Source organism: Lepisosteus platostomus, chromosome 3 (genome assembly GCF_059453375.1).
Source record: "Lepisosteus platostomus isolate fLepPlt1 chromosome 3, fLepPlt1.hap1, whole genome shotgun sequence".
Taxonomy (NCBI): Eukaryota; Metazoa; Chordata; class Actinopteri; order Semionotiformes; family Lepisosteidae; genus Lepisosteus; species Lepisosteus platostomus.
Genome location: NC_142613.1, coordinates 20,445,482 through 20,467,421, shown reverse-complemented (window position 1 = coordinate 20,467,421; position 21,940 = coordinate 20,445,482). Strand labels below are relative to the sequence as shown.

Below are 21,940 nucleotides of genomic sequence, written 5' to 3'. Positions count from 1 at the left end.
TTTCAGTGTTGAAAATAAATACATTTGGTTACAGACCTTACGCCCTGAATTTTCTTTTTTTGGAGATGAGTCATTTTGGAGAATGTATCTAGGAACTCCAGAAAGCTGCTTGGCGTTATGTAATAAGACCTCCTCATTTCATTCCAGTACTGCACAGCTGTCAGAGATACACTGTAGTGGACATCCACACAGACTTGAGCAACATTAGCATGCAGAACCTGAAAAGGCAGGGAGACCTTGAATTTACAACAGGAATGTACATACCAATCTGGTTTTCTGGAGTAAAAAAATAATTAAAAATACCTTAATGGTATGAGTAGGTAGGTCCCCTTTTCAGGCTCTAAAGGCCCATGGGGGAATGGGGGGCAAGGGCCACCATTTTCTTGACCATCCGACACTGGAGGTGGAGGTGATGTGGTCAGCATCATGCTCCGGCCGGCCTATTACCCCAAGAAGGATTAACCCCCCGTACTCATTTGGAAAGCAGGCTGAATGGTATGAGTACTGACTTTAATTTAAAAAAGGACTGGAGATAAGACTTACCTTAAGTAACCTGAGGTTTTATACCAACTTGTTTTCTAACAGAAGGGTCAACATGGAAAAGTACCTGGAGGGACGCTTAATAGAGGGCATGTAATTCTACAAAGGAATTGTTTTTATTGCACAGTTAGATTAATTGACTAGGTGAATATGGAGATCTGAGATGGATCTTTATACATGATGGGCCATATTAAATTATCCTACAAGCGTGGACTGCTATTATTAAAATATTAAGGCCTATTTATTATACCTTGAGTTCTTTTTCTTCAAACTCCATAGAGTCAATGAAGATGTCTGCAACCCTGAGTAAGGCTTCTTTTGTCCATTCGCTGTACCAGTCAATAGTGCAGCAGCTGAGCAGAGCTGGGTGCGTGCGGGAGTGCTGGCGTAGAGACGACCCCACAGGGCTGCATGCCAAAACAATGTGAAGCCTCTGATGCACTTGCTGAAATAGTTGTTTTAAATACTCATTATTCATAGCAAACACTGCACAGCAACAACATGGTACACCCAGATAAAGAAATTAATAACTGGACAGGACACCTTCTGTTGTTTGTCACATTATGATGCCATTTTCTCTTGCCTCTGTCCATTATGCTAGCAATCAGTATTGGGCATGATAAAATATTTGCTGTTAAAATGATGTTGACAGAATTGAAGAAATTTAAGACACTTGAAGTAAGTCTGCCCTTAACCTTATGCTTTTGGGATAGTATCTAGATGCAATTAGGTTGCTGCAACCCTCAATTAAAAAAGAAGCTTTCTTAGTAACCTACTAAGTTAACTAAAAAAGAAATTGGGATGAGACTTATATGCAAAATATTGTTGGGTATCTCAGTTTTGTTATACTTTGTAAAGGACTGGACAAGTCCACAGAATTTAACAAATTTTCATATCTCTTACTTGAAAGACTGCTTTTGCCTACAACCTGACAGATATCCTGTAAAGGCCATACCTTTATGAATAATGAATACATTTCTTCTCTGCTGTCCTCCTTATTGTCATTGAGAGATCTTTCTATAACTGATTTCAGCTCAACTGCAATACCATCAATTTCTTCCTTGTCAAACAAGCCTGGAACCTCACCAGAGTTCAGAATGCAGTTTATGTCTTCAAGGAAAGAATCCTTTGGAGATAATAATATTAATTTGACAGATAGTTGCAAACATCAAACAAAACAAAAAGTCTTAAGATAGGGAGGCACAATTAGTGTTAGGAATGTTTGATATGAAACATTTAAAACTTGGGAATATCTAATATACCAGCAGATCAGTCTTTCTAAAAAAATTACAGAATGGAACTGGTACTTGAAAGCTTCTATATGACAGAAAATATTTATGTAAAAAGTATAACACTAATTCATTAATCAATTGTGACTTTTCTTCAGGGATTTAAGACAGATGAGTGCTATTTAACTAAATGCTTGCGCTTATGTCATGCTCCTTGTAGGTAGGTGTTTCTAATTGAAACTTGTATTAAATCTGAAAAACAGAGCACAATACTTTTGTTAATATGCCACAGGATATAAAACTACATTGTCAAAACCACTAATAATTAAAAGACTATTTTCTGCTTTATTATTCATAATTTACCCATACCTTAACTATATCTGAATCTTTGATGAGAAGCACAGTGTTTTTTTTGTTAAGTCCTGTTTGTCTGTAGACCTTTTTTAGATCCTCACAGAAGTCAGAATGGCTGTAGGTGCGAGATACTGCCAGCCTGTACAGCTGGCAGCCTGAAATGTAGCAAGCCAAGGATGCACAGGTAGCCTTTCCTGTGCCATCTAGCCCAATCTGAGCAGAGAAGAAAGTAAAAAGTCAATGCTGAGATAATTATCATTAAATAATTGATTACAAATATAAATCCCAATGGAACACCACACTGACACTGTGCATCAAAACGTCCAATTAAATTTAAAAATAATTAATCACCAAAAATCAGAATATATTCCTTCTGTTTGAACAATTGGCCAAATACTTATTTTTTAAAGATAAATAAGAATCACAGTCTTTAATTATCCCACAAGACAAAAAATAAAGACAAGCAATCCACCATTTGATTCAATCTCATCTGATGCCGGTAGCATATAGACAAGAACATAAGGAAGGTTATGAATGAGAAGTGGCTTCTGGTCCATGTAGCCTGATTGCCAGTTAGTAGCTGAAAGAAGCCAGGGTTCTGGCTTCCTCAACATGGCTTGGGCAGCTTGTTCTATACTGCCAAAACCCTTTGCCTAAACAAGTGCCTTTTTTCCCCTTGTGTCTGCTTCATTTTTTGCTGTTTTATTTGAAGAGGGGGTTGAATTTGGGGTTGAATTTGTCAATGATAAAGAATGATACTGGTTTTGACAAAGGTTTCTCTGTACCAGCATCATATGTCCTCCTGGTTGTCTGAACACTCTGGCAGCTCTTGTGATGTGCTCCACAGCTTCCTTGAAGAACACCATAGGAGACTGTACATAAGAGGAATTAAATGTTAGCACCTTTAAAAGTTAATTTATATATACCCTGTACTGAGCAGAGAATAGAAAGCTTAAGATCTGTCATATAGTGAAAAACATATCATTACATATAATTCTGCCTTTAATTCAAAGGATGCAAATAATAGTATACACTACAATGAGTTTAATCAATAAAGCATTCACAGTTTGACATGTTATCTGAATAGATGTACAATAGCAGGCATTAATTTCAGTTAAAGGATATTGCTGTTCCTCTTGATGTTTCACAAAATCATTATCTTATTTAATATATTGCAGATCCTCCCATTTTCCCAAATGTAATCAATGCAACTGTGTAAGAGAAACCAGAGAAGACTAAAGTTCAAACAAAATGATTAATAAACAGAAATACTTTAAAACTCCAAGTGATTCATAGTAAAAGAAAATATTACAATGAATACTGACATACTAAATTTTATTACACTACTCCTTCAGACTGAAAAGCTATTATAAGAATGGTTATAACATAGCAGTACTTCAAATGATAGACTAGACATACAAAATTACAATAAAGATATTTTAGTCCCAGACTTCTGTTTTGGTAGTTTTGTAGCTGTACGTGTGTGGCTGATGTACCCAGTCATTTTCCCTCCCTCATATTTGAATCAAATTTAATGAGTACTGAGTATATTAGGGCTTAATGTTTTGCTATGCCATTTCCTAAATTTGGTGGTGCCTAGTGCTAACAGATAATTCAGGGCATATGACGAAATGTAAATCATTGCAATCATTTAACCCCAACTGCCCGTAACCTCTTCTCTCTTCCCGTCTGTGTGCCTGTGTGTCTCATGGAGAGCAAGCTGGGGTATGCCAAAAAGACAAATTGCAAATGCAAGAAATTGTATGGCTAAGAAGAAAATGAAAAGCTTTTGTGGAACGCTTGATAAGTCTTTGTCTTGAGAGAGCTATTTTTCATCTTACTCTTAATAGCAAAGCTGAGATTTGAAGTTGATCACCCATCCTAGAATTTGCTTATCTTACATTTCATTTTTCTTGTAGCCTAAATTTGCCTTGAGTATGTATTTGATCTGGCTATGTTGTACAAGAAATACAGTATACTGTCAAAAAGTATTTCAGCATTATATAGCCATGTTCAAAATCTAAATGATTTGTAAATGTGGCATTATATACAGTATTCTTACAAATTAGGAGACATAATCTGCTTAAAAATCAGCAATTAATATTTAGATTGAGATGTGTTACTTGAAACTTCTGTAAAACATCTAGACGCTAATAAACACATACTGTATGCATCTCTCACTTTACATATACATGTGCATTTATGTACTGTACATAGTACTTACAGAAATTGAGAGAGAGAAATACTGTATATATACAGAGTGGGAAAGTCTGAGAGTTGAATGAGAGAGGGATTCCTAAATACAATTTAAATAACAATGACTATTTCTGAATATGCCACTTTATGTCTTGTACTGTACATCTGGTTTTACCTACCTTACAGTGATCAATTTTTCCTTTACCTTTTCAGATACCAGAATAAGACACATTTACCCTTCCAGTATGTTCTTTATAAATACCTGTGAACTTCTATTGCCACTTCTGATATCATATTCTTCTAAGACTGCCTGTAGCTTCTTATGATCCGCAATGTTTTTGTATTTTCTAAATGGTACTGGGATGTTCATGTCTAGGAAATCTCCAAATGTAATTGGTTCCTTCATCAGCTTTTCAGCTGGCCAAGAGACCTTAAAAATGTAAAAAAGGGACACTTATTTATATTCACTAACATTTATAATACACTTTTTATTCTGGAACTTTAAAATCTAAAGTTAAAGCTTGTTATACTGTATTTCTTAAACAACTTGAATTTAAGTTTTTATGTTGATCTTGAATTACTGAATAGTTTTGTACTGTAACTTCACGATAAATCATTCTAATGTCATTGGATGTTCCAGAAGAAAACTGCAACTTCTTCATGTTAACTTCATGCAGTTAACTTACTATAATGGTAGAAGTCATTTCTTTACCCTTAAAAGTTTGTTCATAAATCTCATAACTCAGTAGAAATTCTTAATATTAATGCAGTTCAACAATATACCTGTAGACTTGTCTTGCCATTTTAATATCCTAAACCTAGTGAGTAAAGAAAACCAACATCTGTGCATCAGACTTCAGCATTAAAAAATATTTAAGTGCATTGATAAACTGATGAATTGATAAAGCTACTTCAGCTACTTTTATCTGATATTTCTTTTCATTTTTTCAGTGTACCGTATATCTAAAAATGTAAAAAATACTGTTGCATAACTGCGAATATGTGCAATGTATCTTCTCATAATGATTTACTTGGATGGTTTAATATGGGCTTAACTGTCACTTATCATTTGCAATAATTCTTATGTGATATCTTGAATGAATATGTGTTCAAGATTTTTTAAAGATATACGGTACTATTGACAAACAACTATACTGTCTAATTTATTAAACGTATTAAGTATTTGTCTGCAATTCTGTGCCAACAACAATGTAATGCAGTTTATTTAGAAAATTCACTGTTATTTGCACACATTTTCAACAGTCATTAGATCTTTCTTCAAATCTCCAAAAGACATCAGTGTTGGGTTGTAGTCTGTTTAGAAGCTGACTCCTTTAACATTATCTGTAGTGAAGCAGTGTGTTGATACAGTATGTGTCACGGACGTCCAAAGGGACTAACCGTGGGGAACAGGAGAGCGGAAAAAGACCCATATGCGTAGCGGCGAGACGGGAAAAAGGCCCGGGCTCATTAGTGCAAAGAGTTCAGGAATGCCGTATAGAAACCTATGCCCTCAGGGAGCGGACGTGGGGCGCCCTGGTGCTAGGCGGGTCTCAGGACATCTGAACGTCAATGCTAAGCGAGGACAGAGTGCAAGACCCGGAAATATATAGCCCAAGGGAAAGAGAGGGACAGGAAGGACAGCAGACCGGAAACTAGGGACAAGACAGAGAAGGAGCGCCCTCTGGCTGCAGAGGGCGTGACAGTATGTGCAGGTACAAAATAAACAAGTAGATGTGAAAGAGGACAGAATAAACTGGCTAACTGCCAATGTACAGTATTATAAAATCCTATAAATAACTGAATATTTTGTGAGATGTACATAGGTACATATGTTTTAAGCACAGTTTTAGTTAAGAAGGTTTATAGTTTGATAGTGGTTAGCAGGTGTTTGGATAGATTATTTTTCCTGAAATAATTTGATTAAATTTTTGTTACTGAACATACTGTAATTTATAGTGAAATGAAGATCAGAGCATTCTAAATGTCATGGAGGCTAGATAGTTATCACAACCTGTTAAATATTTCATTGCATATTCTGTGGAAATCTACAGTTTACCAGTGAAACTACACAGATTTTCTCTAAAAAACAATGCACAATGTCTCTGATTTGTAAACTGAACATTTTATGAGTTTGCAAGCTCTCAGGTATATGCATTAATTTTACATGATCTATGTTAATTACTTTAAATATACAGTATACCTTTTGATTCTATCCCATTTCTATCTTTATCAACCAGATACAGTATGCTGTTAGAAGAACCTAGACTGCCACTATGCCCCTCTAATTTAAATTTATATTTTTGTTACCCTCTTTGTTATCCATCAGATATTATTAGGGAAACAATGAGATTAATACTAATGCTTGTAATACCATCATTATCCATCATGCACACTGAAACTGCACATAGAGCATTTCATTTCTGATTTATCTAGATCTTGGAAATACTGTATATTTAAGGTAAAAATAATATTAAGTAAAGAAAATAATTCAACATACAGTATATAGGTAAAATAGGTAAAATAACACTGGACCTTCATATGTTGTCAAGTATATATGTACAGTATATATATAGCACATATATATAAGATGAAGAATTACCTTGAAGTGGTTACGCAGTTCATTGGATAAAATCCTATGAAACTGTTCTCTGTCCTGATTATTCACCAGACGATCATGGAACACACGAGTGACCTCATGTGCAAACAGCAGGGCAACAGCCTCATTGGACACCAGCTCTGACTCGTGGGCTTGTTGCAAACCCTGAATGACCTGGAAAGACCAAATAACAACGTGAGATCCTACAGAAATAAGCGGTAGAATTAACATTATCCTTGCATTTTTAAAAAATAAAATGGTCACAAAACTTTAAACAGAATTTAAATGGATGAACAAACTAAATGGTGAATAAATACAATGAATACAATGTAGAAGTTTAAATTCTCATTCAAGAAAGATATTAAAGCTTACTGGGAGGCCTGGATTGATCCTGACTGTAAAAATCAATGTACTGAAATAATGAAAAGGAGTTTTTATGAAACTAAAAGACAATTTGAGAATCAGAAATAATCAATGTGACCCTCAGGATAAAGTGATAAGCTGTATAGAACACCAAATTAAAAAGGAGCATTCCAGATCTTAAAATGTTCACTATATTAAGTTAACCTTTTGTTACTATACAAAGTTAACTAAAGACACAATTTTTTAAAATTTCTGTAGAACATATTCATCTGCCTAAGAGTACAGCAATGCACTCATTTAGAAAAAGGGACAAAACGTATACATTTAATACATTTTGTTATTCTACTTTTTATACATACAACGATCTAAAACAATGGGCCTGAAGCACAATCTAGCTTACCTTTGACAGGTCTCTCAGGTTGAATGTATAGTGATATTTGGCTGGAGTGGGTAGCATCCTTTGACACATCTCATAATAGATGGCAATAGAAGCAGATACTAGTGGAGCTCTGCATTTCTGGACCTCAGCTATAAAATCTCGGCTTCCCAGGAATCTTCCAAGCTGGACCTGTTAGAGATGATGAGTCAGTTTTAGAGAAGGGATTCTAGATGCATGAACATTAAAAAAAATAGAATAGTTTAATTTGTAATGCATTAATGAACATCACCATTCTAAGCCTAAGGAATAGTAATTAATCCACGGATTTGTATTAAACAAACAGAATTTATATTGCTGAGCGCACATCAAGGCATGCACATTAGTAGCGTCATGTGCCTCCAAGACCACAGCAGACGGCAACATTACCTGGAAAATATGCTGCAGTGACTGTTGAGATGGATGTGGAAGAACAAACACAGAGAAATGTCTCAGAAGACGAGTGCTGATTCCATTCCGCCCACCGCAAGGAGGTGCACATGCTGCAAATAATGTGACATCCTGGATGCTCTTGAAAACAAGAGATTTAAAAATAGAAGGAGGGTGCTTCTCAGTGATTGAATTTACTGAAGACAAAAATTCAAAGCAGGTTGCTACCTTATTTAAACACACACACACATATATATATAAAAATTCCAGAGTAATTTATGTTATGTAATAATGTTTTTTTTTACAGTTTTGGTACTCATAATAAAAAGATATTCCTGCTCTGGAATCAGTCTAGAGAAAAGAAGCAAAACAGTATAACAGGAGCAAAGTATTTTCTGGTGCTTAAAGCAAAATCCTGTGCTGTCAGACTGAAGGAAGTGACCCTTTTTGTCTTGAAAAGAGAAGACTACAAGGGGACCTGATCAAGTAAACATTTTCAGAATAACCCCTAAACACACATCAGAGGACATAAATGCAAACTACAGTGTGTGAAAGTGAATTTAAAACTAAGAACAGATGGCAAATGGTTTGGGAGAATGGAAGGAGCTACCTTGCACAGTACTTGAAGCTGGCACTGTGGTTTCTACTAAGAAATGGATGGATGAGATCCTTGAATAAATTAACTACTAACAACCAACAAGGCTAGCCTCTTTTTGTTTGAAACTTTTCTTATGGTCTTAAAAAATATAAATAAACTTATTTTTGAGAAATGATTTCACAAGAAAATAGAAATGTCAGATGTTAGTCTTACAATTAGTCAGCCATATGCTGACATCTGAAATATTAGATAAATGCATTACCTTCCAGGCAAGTGTTTTGGTATCAAAGAGTCCTCGAAGCTCCAGAAATTGTAAAATAAGCTCCAGTGGAGGCTGAGCTCCATACTCATCTGGGGTTGGCATGTTCAGATCATCTACAAAGATCAAAGCCTTGAAAGAAAATAATCAGATGTATTCAGAAATATGAATTGGCACCAGTTATCATGAAATGCTGTCAACTTATTAAAAATAAAATACAATGGAATTGGAAAGTTTTCCTACAAGAAAGAAAGAGGGATTTATACACTGCATATCACATTGTGACAACAGTGAACTGTAGAAAAAATACATATTTAGAATAAGATTAACTTAGTATACATTATCTCAGATACATAGAGACACTGCTGGCATTTTTTCTAGATGTTATGTGGCAAGGAATGGGCTCAAGGCAAGATACTGTACCTTCCTGAATGGAAGACCAGTTCATCACAGAATACATACAGACACTCATACCAGAGCCAATTTTTCCCAGAAGCCAATTAACCTGACAGTACAGTATTTAGATTGTGGGAAGAAACCAGAGAACCCAGCAAAAAAAACACAGACACAGGGAGAACATACAAACTCAACACAGATAGCACTCCAGGTCTGGAATTGCATCTTATCTGTGAAGCAGCAATGGTAACAAATGTGCCACCCTATACAGAGGTCTTCAATGAAAAAAAAGCTTCAGATATAAGCTTAAAAAATTATGTTTGATTTATTAACACACATAAAAAAAGGTTTAATATTAATTTCTTACTCTTTTGTTTGTGGGAGCTCCGAGAGTGTCTTTGCCCTTCCTGACAAGTTTCTTTAAGATGTGAGCCTGTAACTGGGTGGTGCTGCTGCGAGCAGTACACTGCATAATGAAAGCAGTTATGCCAGAGCGCCGAGCGTCTTCATAAGGATTCCCCCTCACACTTCTTATCCTAATGAGCTCCTCGACAGATGTGCTTCTCAACATAGCATCTGAAGGTACCATCACAAAAACAGAAAAAAAACAAACTTGCAAACACCAAAGTAAATATCTTAATTTTATTTGATGAGTGGACAGAAATCTTTAAAAATATACTTTTCTTTTATTGTACTTGTAATTTACCATAGCCCAGGGTTTGAAAAAAAAACTTTTAGTGGGTAAGCTAACTACTTACACGAGCACATACAGTAACCTAAGATATTACGAAAAAAAATAACAAACACACAATTTATTTTTTTAAAATAAGGAGCAGCCCTGTTCACTGTCGCAACAACATCCAAGGTTTTAATGCTTTGTTAGGATAGCCTCCTGGCCATAAGATGAGGAGGCTTGAACCCGATTCTGACAGAGTGAATCAAGGGGTCATTGTAATCCCTCCTGAACTTCAGTTAATAACTTCCATATAGTGGCCTGCTCTCTACAAAATGTTTCTGTAATGTCTTATTTTTTTCCCCCATCTCTACCAGGGTAACATTGATCATCGTCAGATCTAATATGGCTTACCTTTTTTTGCATCGCCCAGAAAGCCAGCAGTCAGTGAATTAACATCCTCCAGCAAACTGTTACAAACATAAACATGAAAACATGCTTCAGAAGTCAAAAAAGAGATTTATTCTGTAACTTTGTGAGATACAGTATAATTTAATAAGAGGCAGTATGGCGGTGCAGTGGTGAGCATTGCCACCTGGGTTCAATTCCGGACCTGGGATGCCACTGTGTACAGTTTGTATGTTCTCCCTGGGTTTCCTTTGGGTGCTCTGGTTTCTTTTTACAGTTCAAAGACATAGTGGTAGGTTAAGTGACTTCTGGAAAGTGAGTGTGCGTTTGTGTCAGTGTGTGCCCTTTAATGGACTGGTATCCCATCTAAGGTGTATCCTGCCTTGGGCATGCTTCTTGGTGAGAAGGCTCCAACTCCCCTGTGACCCTGACTTGGATAAAGCTGTTAGAAATAGATGGATAACTTAATACATTCTAAATGTGTTTTCAAATCTTAAGTCATAGGGATCATAAAATGCATATGCAAATATGGTATGGATTGGGAAAAAGAATGCAATGGAGCAAAGAGATAATTCTCCATTTAACCTGTAAAGGAATAGTATTTGATTGCTGTTTATACTGTGTTTATGTACATATACACCAAATTAGTCAGATATTCCATTGGATAAATATCTGGAGACTGCGAACAAATTCATATTATTCATACCAGGTTGAAGTAGGAAATTTTGAGGAACCCATGAAGTGGGTGGAAGAGCATTATGAGGAAGATTTAATGGATTATACTAAGAATGTGCAGTGAGTTACGTTTGACAAACTCCTAGTTGGCATTAAGTTTCCCCATGTCATTAGTCTAGTTGGAATAGCAGACACCTTACTAAACATTCCATGTTTCCTCTTGAAAAATATTGCTATACAATAGAAAGAACCGAAAAATCAGAAAACAACCCTGAGCCAAACCTTTTTACTTAATTCCATGATGATAAGTACAAACTTATACTGGCCTGGGATGTTGAATCATAACCAATTTATGAGAACCTTCATGTGATGCTTTATTTATTTTTATCACAAGTTTTGAATTATGATAATGAAAGGCCTACATAATTAATTTAAAAAACTTAAATGCTAGGTGAACTGGGAACAAAATCCAATAAAACTAAATAGAAGGTTCTGCAGTAGTAAATAAATATGTTAACTGGGTTTAATCAACTGCTCCATAATTTTATGATTCAGAATACTCAAAACAATGAAGTTTTGATCTATGGGTCACAAACAGTTGGAATTAATCACTCTCCATATACTGTGCATGTATATATATATATGCATACAGAAAACATTTTAGGATGAAAGAGGAAAGTAATCTGAAGGAAACAATTTAAATAAATTAAAATACAATGAAAGTTGGTAAACAAAAACTTTGAAGCATAAAAGACAGTGATACAAATACATTTTTAAAAGCAAGGTTAAAAAAAGGTTTTGATAAAGTATTATCTTTCCATGTTATCCACAGTATTATTCATAACTAATGTTGTCTAACTTAAATGTTCAGATAATTTTATTTTATGTGGTTTTGTTTCTTGTTCTTTCCATTGCATTTTAGTAAAGTCAGCTAAAATAACATGGTACAAAAAGTTTACATTGGGGTTATTTTACAGTAGGAACTAAAGTCTGATTCAACTTCCTTTAATGAGGGAGTTGAAGTTTGGATTCAATGGTATTACTATGCAATGCATTTTGTCCTTATAAGCTAAATCACCATGACACACCTTTTTTATTACTTTTGCTAACATTTCACAATGGTATTCTCAATTCTTTCCAATACATAAATCTGAAAGGTTTTATAAGATTAATTGTGCAGTTTACAGTATGTTCCACAGGAAAGCTTAAAAAAACGTCTGTAAAGACTGACATAGAAACAGCTGTCATCATAAGAGTACAAAACCAAAGGTTTTTTTGCTTAAGTTTCATGTTCATACCATTTACTTTTAAAACATTTTAATACTTGGTTGGAATTTAAACTACAGATAAGTATTCAAATCTAACACTGAATGGGCCATGCAGCCAAGCCTTTCACATAACCTTAAGAATGAACCTTACTTATGTGAGGAAACAGAACTTTGAAAAACAATTAATTCAATAAAATATTTCTGCAGCGATGTATGTAAAGTACTTAACCCCTCCTGAGCACAATGAGAGAGCAATGTGAGGAAGGCGATACAGTTAGCTCCAGATCTATTCAGGCTGTTTTAGTAAAAACAATGCAAGCGCAGATTCTGTATTTGTCAAATTACAGAATGAAAACATGGACAGTTGTAATACTACAATATATACTTTATATAGCAAAACTCTGCCCAAAAAAATTTTCATATGTAGATCCATACATTTTCTAACAACTTTTTCCAATTCGGGGTTGTGCTGGAGCCAGAGTCTTTCCTGACAAGCAATGGGCACAAGACAGAGTACACCTACTATAAATGGGATGCCGGTTCATTTCAGGGCAAACACAGACACATAGAAACTCATACCTAAGGCAAATTTTCCCAGAAGCCAATTAACTTAACCAATATGGTTTTGGACTGTGGGGGGAAACCGGAGTACCTGTAGGAAATTCACATGAACACAGGGCTAACATACTGATTCAACACAGATAAGACCCCATATTGGGAATCCAGATCCCCAGCACTGCAAGGCAGAAATGCTAACTACTACACCATTGTGCCACCTTGCTGTGAAACTATGAAAAATAAATGCTTTAATAATTCACTTTATGGTCTTTATGGTCTTTAGTTTCTCACAGCTCCTGGTAATCATCATGGGTAGAAAAGGCAGTGTCACACAGAAACAAAATACTCAGTACCACATTTTCATGTGGAAAGTCAGGGAGATGGGTGAAGATCTGACATTAAAACAAAGCTCAAGTTAAAGTCAAATAGGATGGCTTCTTGTCTTCCAAAAAGAGGAAGAAAGGAACTTTTATCCAACATATAGTCAGAAAAGTGGTTTTAGACAAACATTAAAGGAGATAAATCGGGAACCTCCAAAAAACCTATGGCATCAACAGGACACAGCATTTGCAGACTGCTATTTGAAGCTGATCTCATGGATCACAGGTTTGTGGCAGAGATCCATGGCAAACCCCAAGTCAATCAGGATGATACGAAATGTTTAATAAAACAAATTGTTTTTGGTTATGTACATGAACCTATTTAGTGCAGATATGGTAATATTCCTGATGGGAAGAATGCAATTCCTTCTGTAAAGTATGAATGAATCAGTCTATTTTTGGAGTTCTTTCACATCCTGGTCATTCTGGTGCCCTTGTCAGAACTGAGGGATGGATAGATTCCAAAATGTTAAAAAAAATATTTATCTGCTAAGAAGGTCAAGCTTCCTTGAAAATTGAATTTTTTAAGAGGATAGTTTGCCAAATAACATTTGTTGTAGAGAAAACAGTTTGCAAGCACTTACTGTTTAACTCTGTAGGAGCTCAGAGATGTGAGATGAGACAGATTTAAAGCCTTAAATGTCAGTAACAAGATCTTGTATTGAATATTTGACTTTATAGGCAACTAATATACAGATTTAAGTGGATGAATGATACAGTATGCTTACTGAAGAAATGTTAGGAAGAGTTCCATTCCTAGTAAAGAATTCAAGAAATCAATCTGGATGTTATAAAGCCATGAATAAGGCACTCAGCAGCATTGGACATTGACAGAAATTGCCTTGTGGCCAATATTTGTAAGGTGAAAAAAAATGTCTCATTCACATTTTTCATGTTAAGCTCAGAAGACAGGAAAGGATGAAGTGTGACTCCCAGATCCCTGACTACAGCCGACGTGTGAATGGGGAAGCCATCCATAATTACTGTGGACTTCTGCTTTCCCAGCTGACATTTGCTGCCCACTAGTAAAATTTCTGTTTTGTGACTATTTAGCTCCAGGCAATTTGATGTCAAGCTCTGGTTGACATCAAACAAGAGATAAGTGATGGAAGGGGGTGAGGGGTAGGGGTGGGGTGAAGTTTTAATTAAAAAAAAAAGAAGCATGAACCCCTAAATGCTTAATTTGTTCATCTAATCTTTTAATATAAGTAAAGGCCTTCTTATGCAGAGCATTTTAATATACAGTTTAGTTTTGTACTGTATATGGTGTATTTCATATTTTTGTGCATTACCTTGCAGTTTTTGCTTGATTGTGCAGAAACACTTGCCCAAGAATAGTACCTGGCTTGACCAAATGCCCTCCTTCTTTCTGAAGCATTTGAAGCATGCTGTGAATCAACATAGATTTGCCAACACCTGAATCGCCTGAAAAAAGAAAACTCAGCTAGTTTTCACATATTCACGAGAGTAATGTAAATTATGTCTGGCTTTATGCGCCAGGACCAAAAGTACCAGTCTTTTAGTTATAAACCTCATGTTGTCAATCATACCATTCATATGAAATCAGAGGTTAACCCTAGTCCAAGTAATAGTTGTAATTTCAGCAGTTTGGTCAGATGCTAACAAAATGTGCAGAGTATATTTGGTGTAGCTTGGCTGGCTGAGGTATTGTCAGCCTCTCTAAGGACAAGGCTGCCCAGGCTGCTCCTCAGATTTAAGGACTAAGTTAGGAAGTTGGTGCAGGTGTGTAGAAGGGGTAGCTGGTTTGGTATGGGAGGAATGAGCTATGGGAAGTCCTAGGTGTGAGACTTATATGCACAAATGAGTGAAAGGGTGTGAGATTAGGATCCAACGTTTCTCCCAAATTTCTATTATAACTTTGTAGTAGCTCTGTTTTTAAAAACAGGTTGTTTCTTGGTCAAAGCAATCCAGGGATGTAGGAGTTGATGGGTGCATCACCCTTTTGCATGAATGTCCAGTGGTGTCTCTTATATAATAATATAATTTAATAAAAGTATTATTTGAAGAATTTGCTAAATTCTATATTGCTATACTTTAGCTATTGGACTGCTTAAATTAAAGGGCAGATTTGGATAATTTTAGAATGTGATGAGAATAGTAATTTTTTCAGAGACATTTACAGCACAAAGAAAATGATGAATTTCCAACATTATACATGCCCAGGTAATGCTTATTGTAAAAATCTTACCATCACAATTTATCAAAAACAAGAATTCGTATACCCTACAAGTAGGGGTTACTACTGTATATCCCGACTTTAAGAGTTTTGCTACAGCTAAGATATACTGTATCATCAGAAATAAAGGACATTTAAATAAGAGTATTACTGTAGTTCTATTAAAGTATTAAAAGCATTTGATGCAGAATATCAGTTACCTGTCAACAGTACTGGCTGTTTGCTGAGTAAAAGTAAGCTAGTTAAAAAGGAATACCGGACTGTATCTGCAGTGCATATAAGGTTGCTTCTTGGATCTGCACTTTCTACTAGGTTTACTTTTTTGTTGAACCCTGCCGACATGAGTGATCCAGAGAAGGAAGATATGTTCAGTCCTGAAAAGCACAAAATTTTATTAGTAATTTTCTGTCTGCAATTATAGAGAAATATTTGAAAGGTGTAGTTTACAAGAGACTACCCGCTATGTCCTAAGCTAAAGTATAACATCAAAAGACTAATACTCTGGAATAGAGTACTACTTTGAAGAATAAGGCCCCTACTGTTTTGAATTCATGAATGTCTATCAGAATATAAATGAATCTTAGTACTGTGACTGTTCCTGAACACTGACATCGTCATTGTGTTACATCTGTTCCAATTCTTTGTCTCGTTTTACAGTACTTCAGGTCGGAGGTAATTTTCCAAAATGTCTTACCACTATTATAAACATTTGATACTGGTGTAGAAACACATAGGTGTCAGTAATGCCCAAACTTAGGTTAATTACTATAGCTGGACCCTGTGCGTGACCAGAGAGGTGGTTGAAAGAAATCCAAAACAAAGCAAAATAATCAAAATCGTTTGTCAAGAGGAGTCTTGGATGTAAAGCAAAGGTCGAGAGAGAATTAGAAATCTGGATTGAAGGGTTGTGTAGCTCTAGCAGAGAAAAAGTCTCAAGGGTGAGTGAGGACAGATTGAGGGGGAGAGGGTTTAAATAGGAAGGAGTGTGGAATGAACTGTGTGGTGCAGAGTGCGCATGGGTATGTGGTGATGCCTGTGTGTGATTTTTGACAATAGGTAAACTTTTGTGGGGTAAGGAGTACCAGTCTGCTAGGACACACAGGGGTCTCAACAATAGAATAATAACATCGAAACAAGGAGTGCAACATTGTTACAAAGATTGCAATGTATCAGAAGTTTCTTTTTCTACCAGGTTATTAGAAGAACTTATTCATTCCTGTAAATAGAGCTATAAACAAGGATATGGTGTTGGTTTACTTCTGGCAACAACAAAAATTTGCTTTCAGATTATCACTAGTATTCAGTGGCTTACGTCTTGAGGAACGCAAGATACAGTGTTGGGTTTAAGAAAGAGAAAATCAGGCTGTTGGAACCCTCCCATTAGGTGGAATGAGTCATGGAGTTGCTGAAGGGTAATGAGTAGATAGAGAGAAACAATGAGCATTGGGCAAGGGGCATTCATTACCACTGTTTATACTTAGAAACTAGATTGAATTGATAAAATCAGCATTTTGTTGTAGTTTTAAAATTCTAAAAATGGATTTCTCAGAAATAATCCTAAATAAAAATAAAGAGTCCGTTTGAATGAGAAAAGAATTTTTCTGAATGCAAAAGAAAAAATAGTGCATGTACCGTCCATAATTTTACAATGATGGAATAACTGTATATTGTGAACTAAAACAATTTATCATGACATGCTGCCCATTTTAATCCTCTATAATAATTTCATTTTCTGATCTTGTCCACCAAATGCTGGTGCCACTGAAAAGCTTTATGACTGACTGCATGATCAGATTTTCAATTATTTTATTAAACTAAATCAAAATATCACCAATTGTTTTTAGTAAAATAATTAAGAGTACTTACTCTTACGAATAAGCATTTCAGTAGAAGGAATCAAATCTTCCCAGGGCACAAATGCACCGGTCTGTAGATCCACAAAATAACTGAAGATCATCCTATTTCCAGAAGGAAACTGAATTCCTGGACATTGAAATAAACAGTTTTCTGACCATTTTTGCTTTTGTTAAAGTAAGATCACCTTTCCTTCATACATGCCTGTCAGCACCTACAACACTGTGTATTTTGCAAGGTGTGCCATGTATTAAGCCTTCCTAATTTTTTGTGATCCATCATTAGTTTTTAAGTAACACTATTCTACTACAAGAAAAACATACATGTTTAAAAATCATAAGAATCTTTCACTGCCAATGAGGGTCTTTAATTTCCAAAATGTGCTTCAAACTGAACACAATGAAAACTTAAAATGTTTTATGCATCAATTGCATATTTTAATACATGCCTACAATGTATATATATATACACACACACACATTACAAGCAGAATGCGAATGTCATAAAATGCTTCACATTGCGGTCAAAGCCATCTCAAATGCTCATGTTGACTAAACAGAATGCTAGTAAAAATGTTACTCAGTTACAGATCCTAGCTATTGGGGTTTGAATATTAGAATTATGTTTTAAAAACAAAGGAAAACAATGTAAAATTATATGAAAGAATTCAAAGGCTATTAAAGCAACATATAGTAACTTATCGGGATATTTTGTCATATAGCACTACATTACTATAGTCTTTACATCTAACTAAATGCAATATTTTCTAGCACCTTTGTTGTGAGCAATGAACAAAAGTAAACTTACCATATGATGAATTTCCTTCAAATAACTCCTGCACCAGGTTTTGGAAGTCATGTGCTACATCTGACCACGTCTCATCTTTGTCTTTAGAAACTGGAAAGTCATCATAATTGTCGGTGAGGTTTAAAACTCCCCCAACTGCCCAGGTAAATGCAAAGACAAAGAGCTTCCCTAGAAAAGTAGTAAGTTTTCCAGGATTCTTTTGAAGAAACCACTTATAATCTTCCCTGTTAAAAAGAAAAAAAAAATCTCTGCATGATTAAAGTGCTTCAAGTGATTCAAACAACTTTAAATCACTGGATTAGTACAGCAACAATATTAGTTTCTTCTTAACATCAACCGCAAAAATGTATGTTCTTGTATTATTTTTCAATGCTGAAATCACTCCAATCTTTTTATTTGCAGAGAACGCATTAGTGTTTTTGACACTTAAAAGGTTTTCTTAAAGCATCTAACTCTTGTTAAAACAGAATTAGAGAGCATTAAGAGCATCATTTGAGCAGATGTTTACAGCTTGTATTATTTATGACAAATATGAACAAGTGGTTTAGTAGTGATGAAGTACATTTATCTTTCTTGATTTCACAATTACCTGTTTTTAGATGATGCAATTACACTGGGGCTAATTTCCAGAGAAAATGCCCCAATGGAATTTGAATTATTTGTTTTGGTCTGCAAATCTCTTGCTTCTTCGCCATTTCTCTCTATATCAGAAGCTTCTCCTTACAAGAAAGAAGGTTTTGTTAAACATGGAGTAACAGCTTTACATTATACTGTGGAAGAATTAATGGAAATTTTTCATAAACACACTGTAACATCCCTAAAATATAATATTAAATCTGCAAAACATTCAAAACAGTCGCATATGAAAAGAGCAAAGAAAGGGTTGAAAGTTGACTTTGAAGTGGTCAGCTCTGTTTAAAAATTTTCTAGCACATCCTTCATATTCTGCTTTGGTTTTGGCTAAGCTTCTCATTGTGTCTGTATTGTAAAACTAACCTGAATGGCTAGTATAGTCTACTTGTCTGAGCAAAGTAGTTTTATCTTACATTAAATTCAGAAGACAAATTGCTAAAGTGAGAGTGTATTTTTGTTGTTGGGCTGTTACTCATACTCAGTACTCATGTATACTTTGTACCAAATTGTTTTATAATAGAGAAGATGAATGGTTTTAAACCCAGTCACCGATAAAGGGTTACAATTAAAGAAGATGGTCTGGAAGAATTCTAGTCATTCTATGTAAACAAAAAAGGAATATACATCTTGACAATTATTTCAAATACAACTAGCTGTGCCAAACATCACAAAGCTAAGAATTAAATATTGATAATACTGTACATCACAGATACTGTAGAGAGTCAGAAATGCGTTTCAATATCAACAGTAAGTAACAGCAGCTTCTTTTACTGCTTAAACTTTAAAAACATTTCACATATTTGTGCAATGGTGAGTAGGCAAAGCAGATTTTGCAGTATAACTACTGTAGCTTGTACAGTAAATGTTACCAGTTAAAGAATTGTGCCTGAACTTTCTGGTTATTATGTACTACAGATTTTAATGTTAAAAGGCATTGTCATTCTGTTTGGCAGAATGGTCAAACCTTTCCAAAAATATTAAAAATAGTATTAAAATAATAAAAGGCCTTAATTATTGTAAGTCTGAACTTACCTGCCAGGCCTCCATTTTTACCAAGGAAGTCAATGAAGGCACCAAGAATGCTGCACAGAGTCATTACAATTGCAATTTCTGGAACAGGAAAGGTCTGCAACTTCTGATTCTTCTTCACAAAACGCAGACCCTCTGATATGCTTTTATCAAAGAAATTCTGCAGACAGGTTTGGCCAGCAACCCCCAGTTCGTTAGGTAGGTGGGAGAGCCAGCTTCTAACATAGGGCATCCAACCAAGGTCAACTGGGTCCTATTAACAGACAATTTCATGCTGACAATATGAAGACGATACTGTAAACATTCTATATATATATATGAAACAGTTTTTGGTTATATCTTATGATAAGGGACACATTTTAAAATTAGACATTACCTCTTCAGTTTGTAAAATAAGTATTTTTAATTAACTGTTTTACTTCAACTCAGGTCATACTTTTCCCCATTTTGAAATGACCAAAGAGTAGATTCAATTGTGATTTCAAAGATTTATAAGTGTTGTCTTTAATTTATGTGTTACGCATTCCGCACGCGTCCCAGACCGTTCTCACATTTCCACGCGCACCGTGTTTAACAAACGCTCACGTTGCAACTAATTTATCTACTATATCACCGTTCACTCCTGTCACTATTTTAGTTCCCCATTTTTATTACAGATTCTCCTTAAACTCCCTAGTGCTATCAGACCTTCTTGCTTGTCCCCTCGTTTACGATCTAGTCTTGTGAGACGGATTGTTACTCTCTTACTGTCTTGTCGCTATCGGACTTTCATGCTTGTTTCCTGGTTTATGTCTTAGCCTTTTGATTTGAATTTGAACTCTTGGTGTTCTCTCTCTCCTGAGCCCTGCACAGGATCCATACTCCCTTTTTTGCCTACTTGTTACATTCTCTGTAGACTCTCTATTATGTTTTCATACAAATGGGAAATGAACTTCAGGATTTCTCAACTAGAGACACTGCTTAGGTGGTACCTTTAGGTGCTTAACTGTCCCTCTCAAAACCTACTCTTGTTTATAAAATATTATGGTATCAAATAAATGTGAAGACAAGATTCTGTGTATATATTTGTTTACACTAGATAATGAAAGCCTACAGTAGAATGACTGCCATTATGGTAAATCTATAAACTGTACAATGTAAATCAAATCTACTGGCAATAAACTCTTATCTAATATTAACTGAAAACACCTTTAAAAGAACATAATATGGATTAACATAGACATAGATTAACATAGGTCATTACCATATAAACCATTGCGCATCGACTAATTGTGGCTGGGCTGGCTTGGGATAGTGTGTCCACCTCAAATATGAATCTCATTCCTGCAGGCAAGTTGATTCGTTCTCCATTCACCAGACACATAGTTTTAGTGTCATCTAACACAGAGTTCAAATTCTCAACCCACAATGTATCTACTGGGCCATCCAAAATAATCCAGCGCCAGTTATCAATGATAATGTCTTAATAGAAAGAGAAACAAAAGAAAAGCAGAAATAAAGAATTGAATATTATTCAATATTATTACAGTGTCAACTTGTATGGTGTTGCATTTAATTTGTGAACACAAGAAAGCCTAGAGAAAGCATGAAGTTAAATAAATAAATATTTGCCTTCCCGCATTAAGCAACCATCCATCCATTTTCTAACCAATTAAGGGTCATGGGAGAGCTAGAGCCTATACAAATACAGACACAATGACAGACACCAGAGCAAATTTTCTCCCAGAGGAAACCTGCACAAACATGAGAAGAACACAAAAACTCTACTTTCGTTTCCTGAAAGAAACTAGTTATATTTTGGTCCTTCGTTGGTCCATCCATACTTATCATCTTTGTCTGTTTGCCAGCCTAGTCTTCGGCTTTCCATTCTATTATATCCCTTGCCAAATCATAGAAGATTGTCCTCTGACACACTTTTCTATATTAATAATATTAAGCAAAAAACTTGAATATATTAAACATTAACTTACCATGATGTAGGGTAGAATGTCTTTCCTCATTTATAGGAATAGAGGATACATTTATTTGATTATCCTGTAAAAATATCATTACCAGGACAGAAACAGATATTATAGACACTACATGTTTTACATTACAATAATTTTAAATATACTGCTCA

General features: G+C 35.2%; 1 protein-coding gene across 5 annotated transcripts in view; it reads right to left on the bottom strand.

Moving 5' to 3' along the window:
- The window catches only part of LOC148674596 (dynein axonemal heavy chain 6-like), a 126,407-nt gene that overhangs the window by 39,798 nt on the left and 64,669 nt on the right, over positions 1-21,940 (bottom strand). For all 5 annotated transcript variants that reach the window (XM_088624874.1, XM_088624875.1, XM_088624879.1 and 2 more), the window contains exons 40-59: positions 21,792-21,855; positions 21,065-21,282; positions 19,825-20,074; positions 18,749-18,878; positions 18,160-18,383; positions 17,365-17,481; positions 15,699-15,872; positions 14,594-14,726; positions 10,427-10,482; positions 9,707-9,915; positions 8,947-9,075; positions 8,087-8,227; positions 7,682-7,849; positions 6,922-7,092; positions 4,582-4,749; positions 2,909-2,995; positions 2,139-2,336; positions 1,496-1,666; positions 791-985; positions 37-218 (exon numbers count right to left, since the gene is read on the bottom strand). In XM_088624874.1, the coding sequence (XP_088481000.1) occupies positions 37-218; positions 791-985; positions 1,496-1,666; positions 2,139-2,336; positions 2,909-2,995; positions 4,582-4,749; positions 6,922-7,092; positions 7,682-7,849; positions 8,087-8,227; positions 8,947-9,075; positions 9,707-9,915; positions 10,427-10,482; positions 14,594-14,726; positions 15,699-15,872; positions 17,365-17,481; positions 18,160-18,383; positions 18,749-18,878; positions 19,825-20,074; positions 21,065-21,282; positions 21,792-21,855 (3,185 nt within the window). The remainder of the gene's footprint in view (positions 1-36; positions 219-790; positions 986-1,495; positions 1,667-2,138; positions 2,337-2,908; positions 2,996-4,581; positions 4,750-6,921; positions 7,093-7,681; positions 7,850-8,086; positions 8,228-8,946; positions 9,076-9,706; positions 9,916-10,426; positions 10,483-14,593; positions 14,727-15,698; positions 15,873-17,364; positions 17,482-18,159; positions 18,384-18,748; positions 18,879-19,824; positions 20,075-21,064; positions 21,283-21,791; positions 21,856-21,940) is intronic.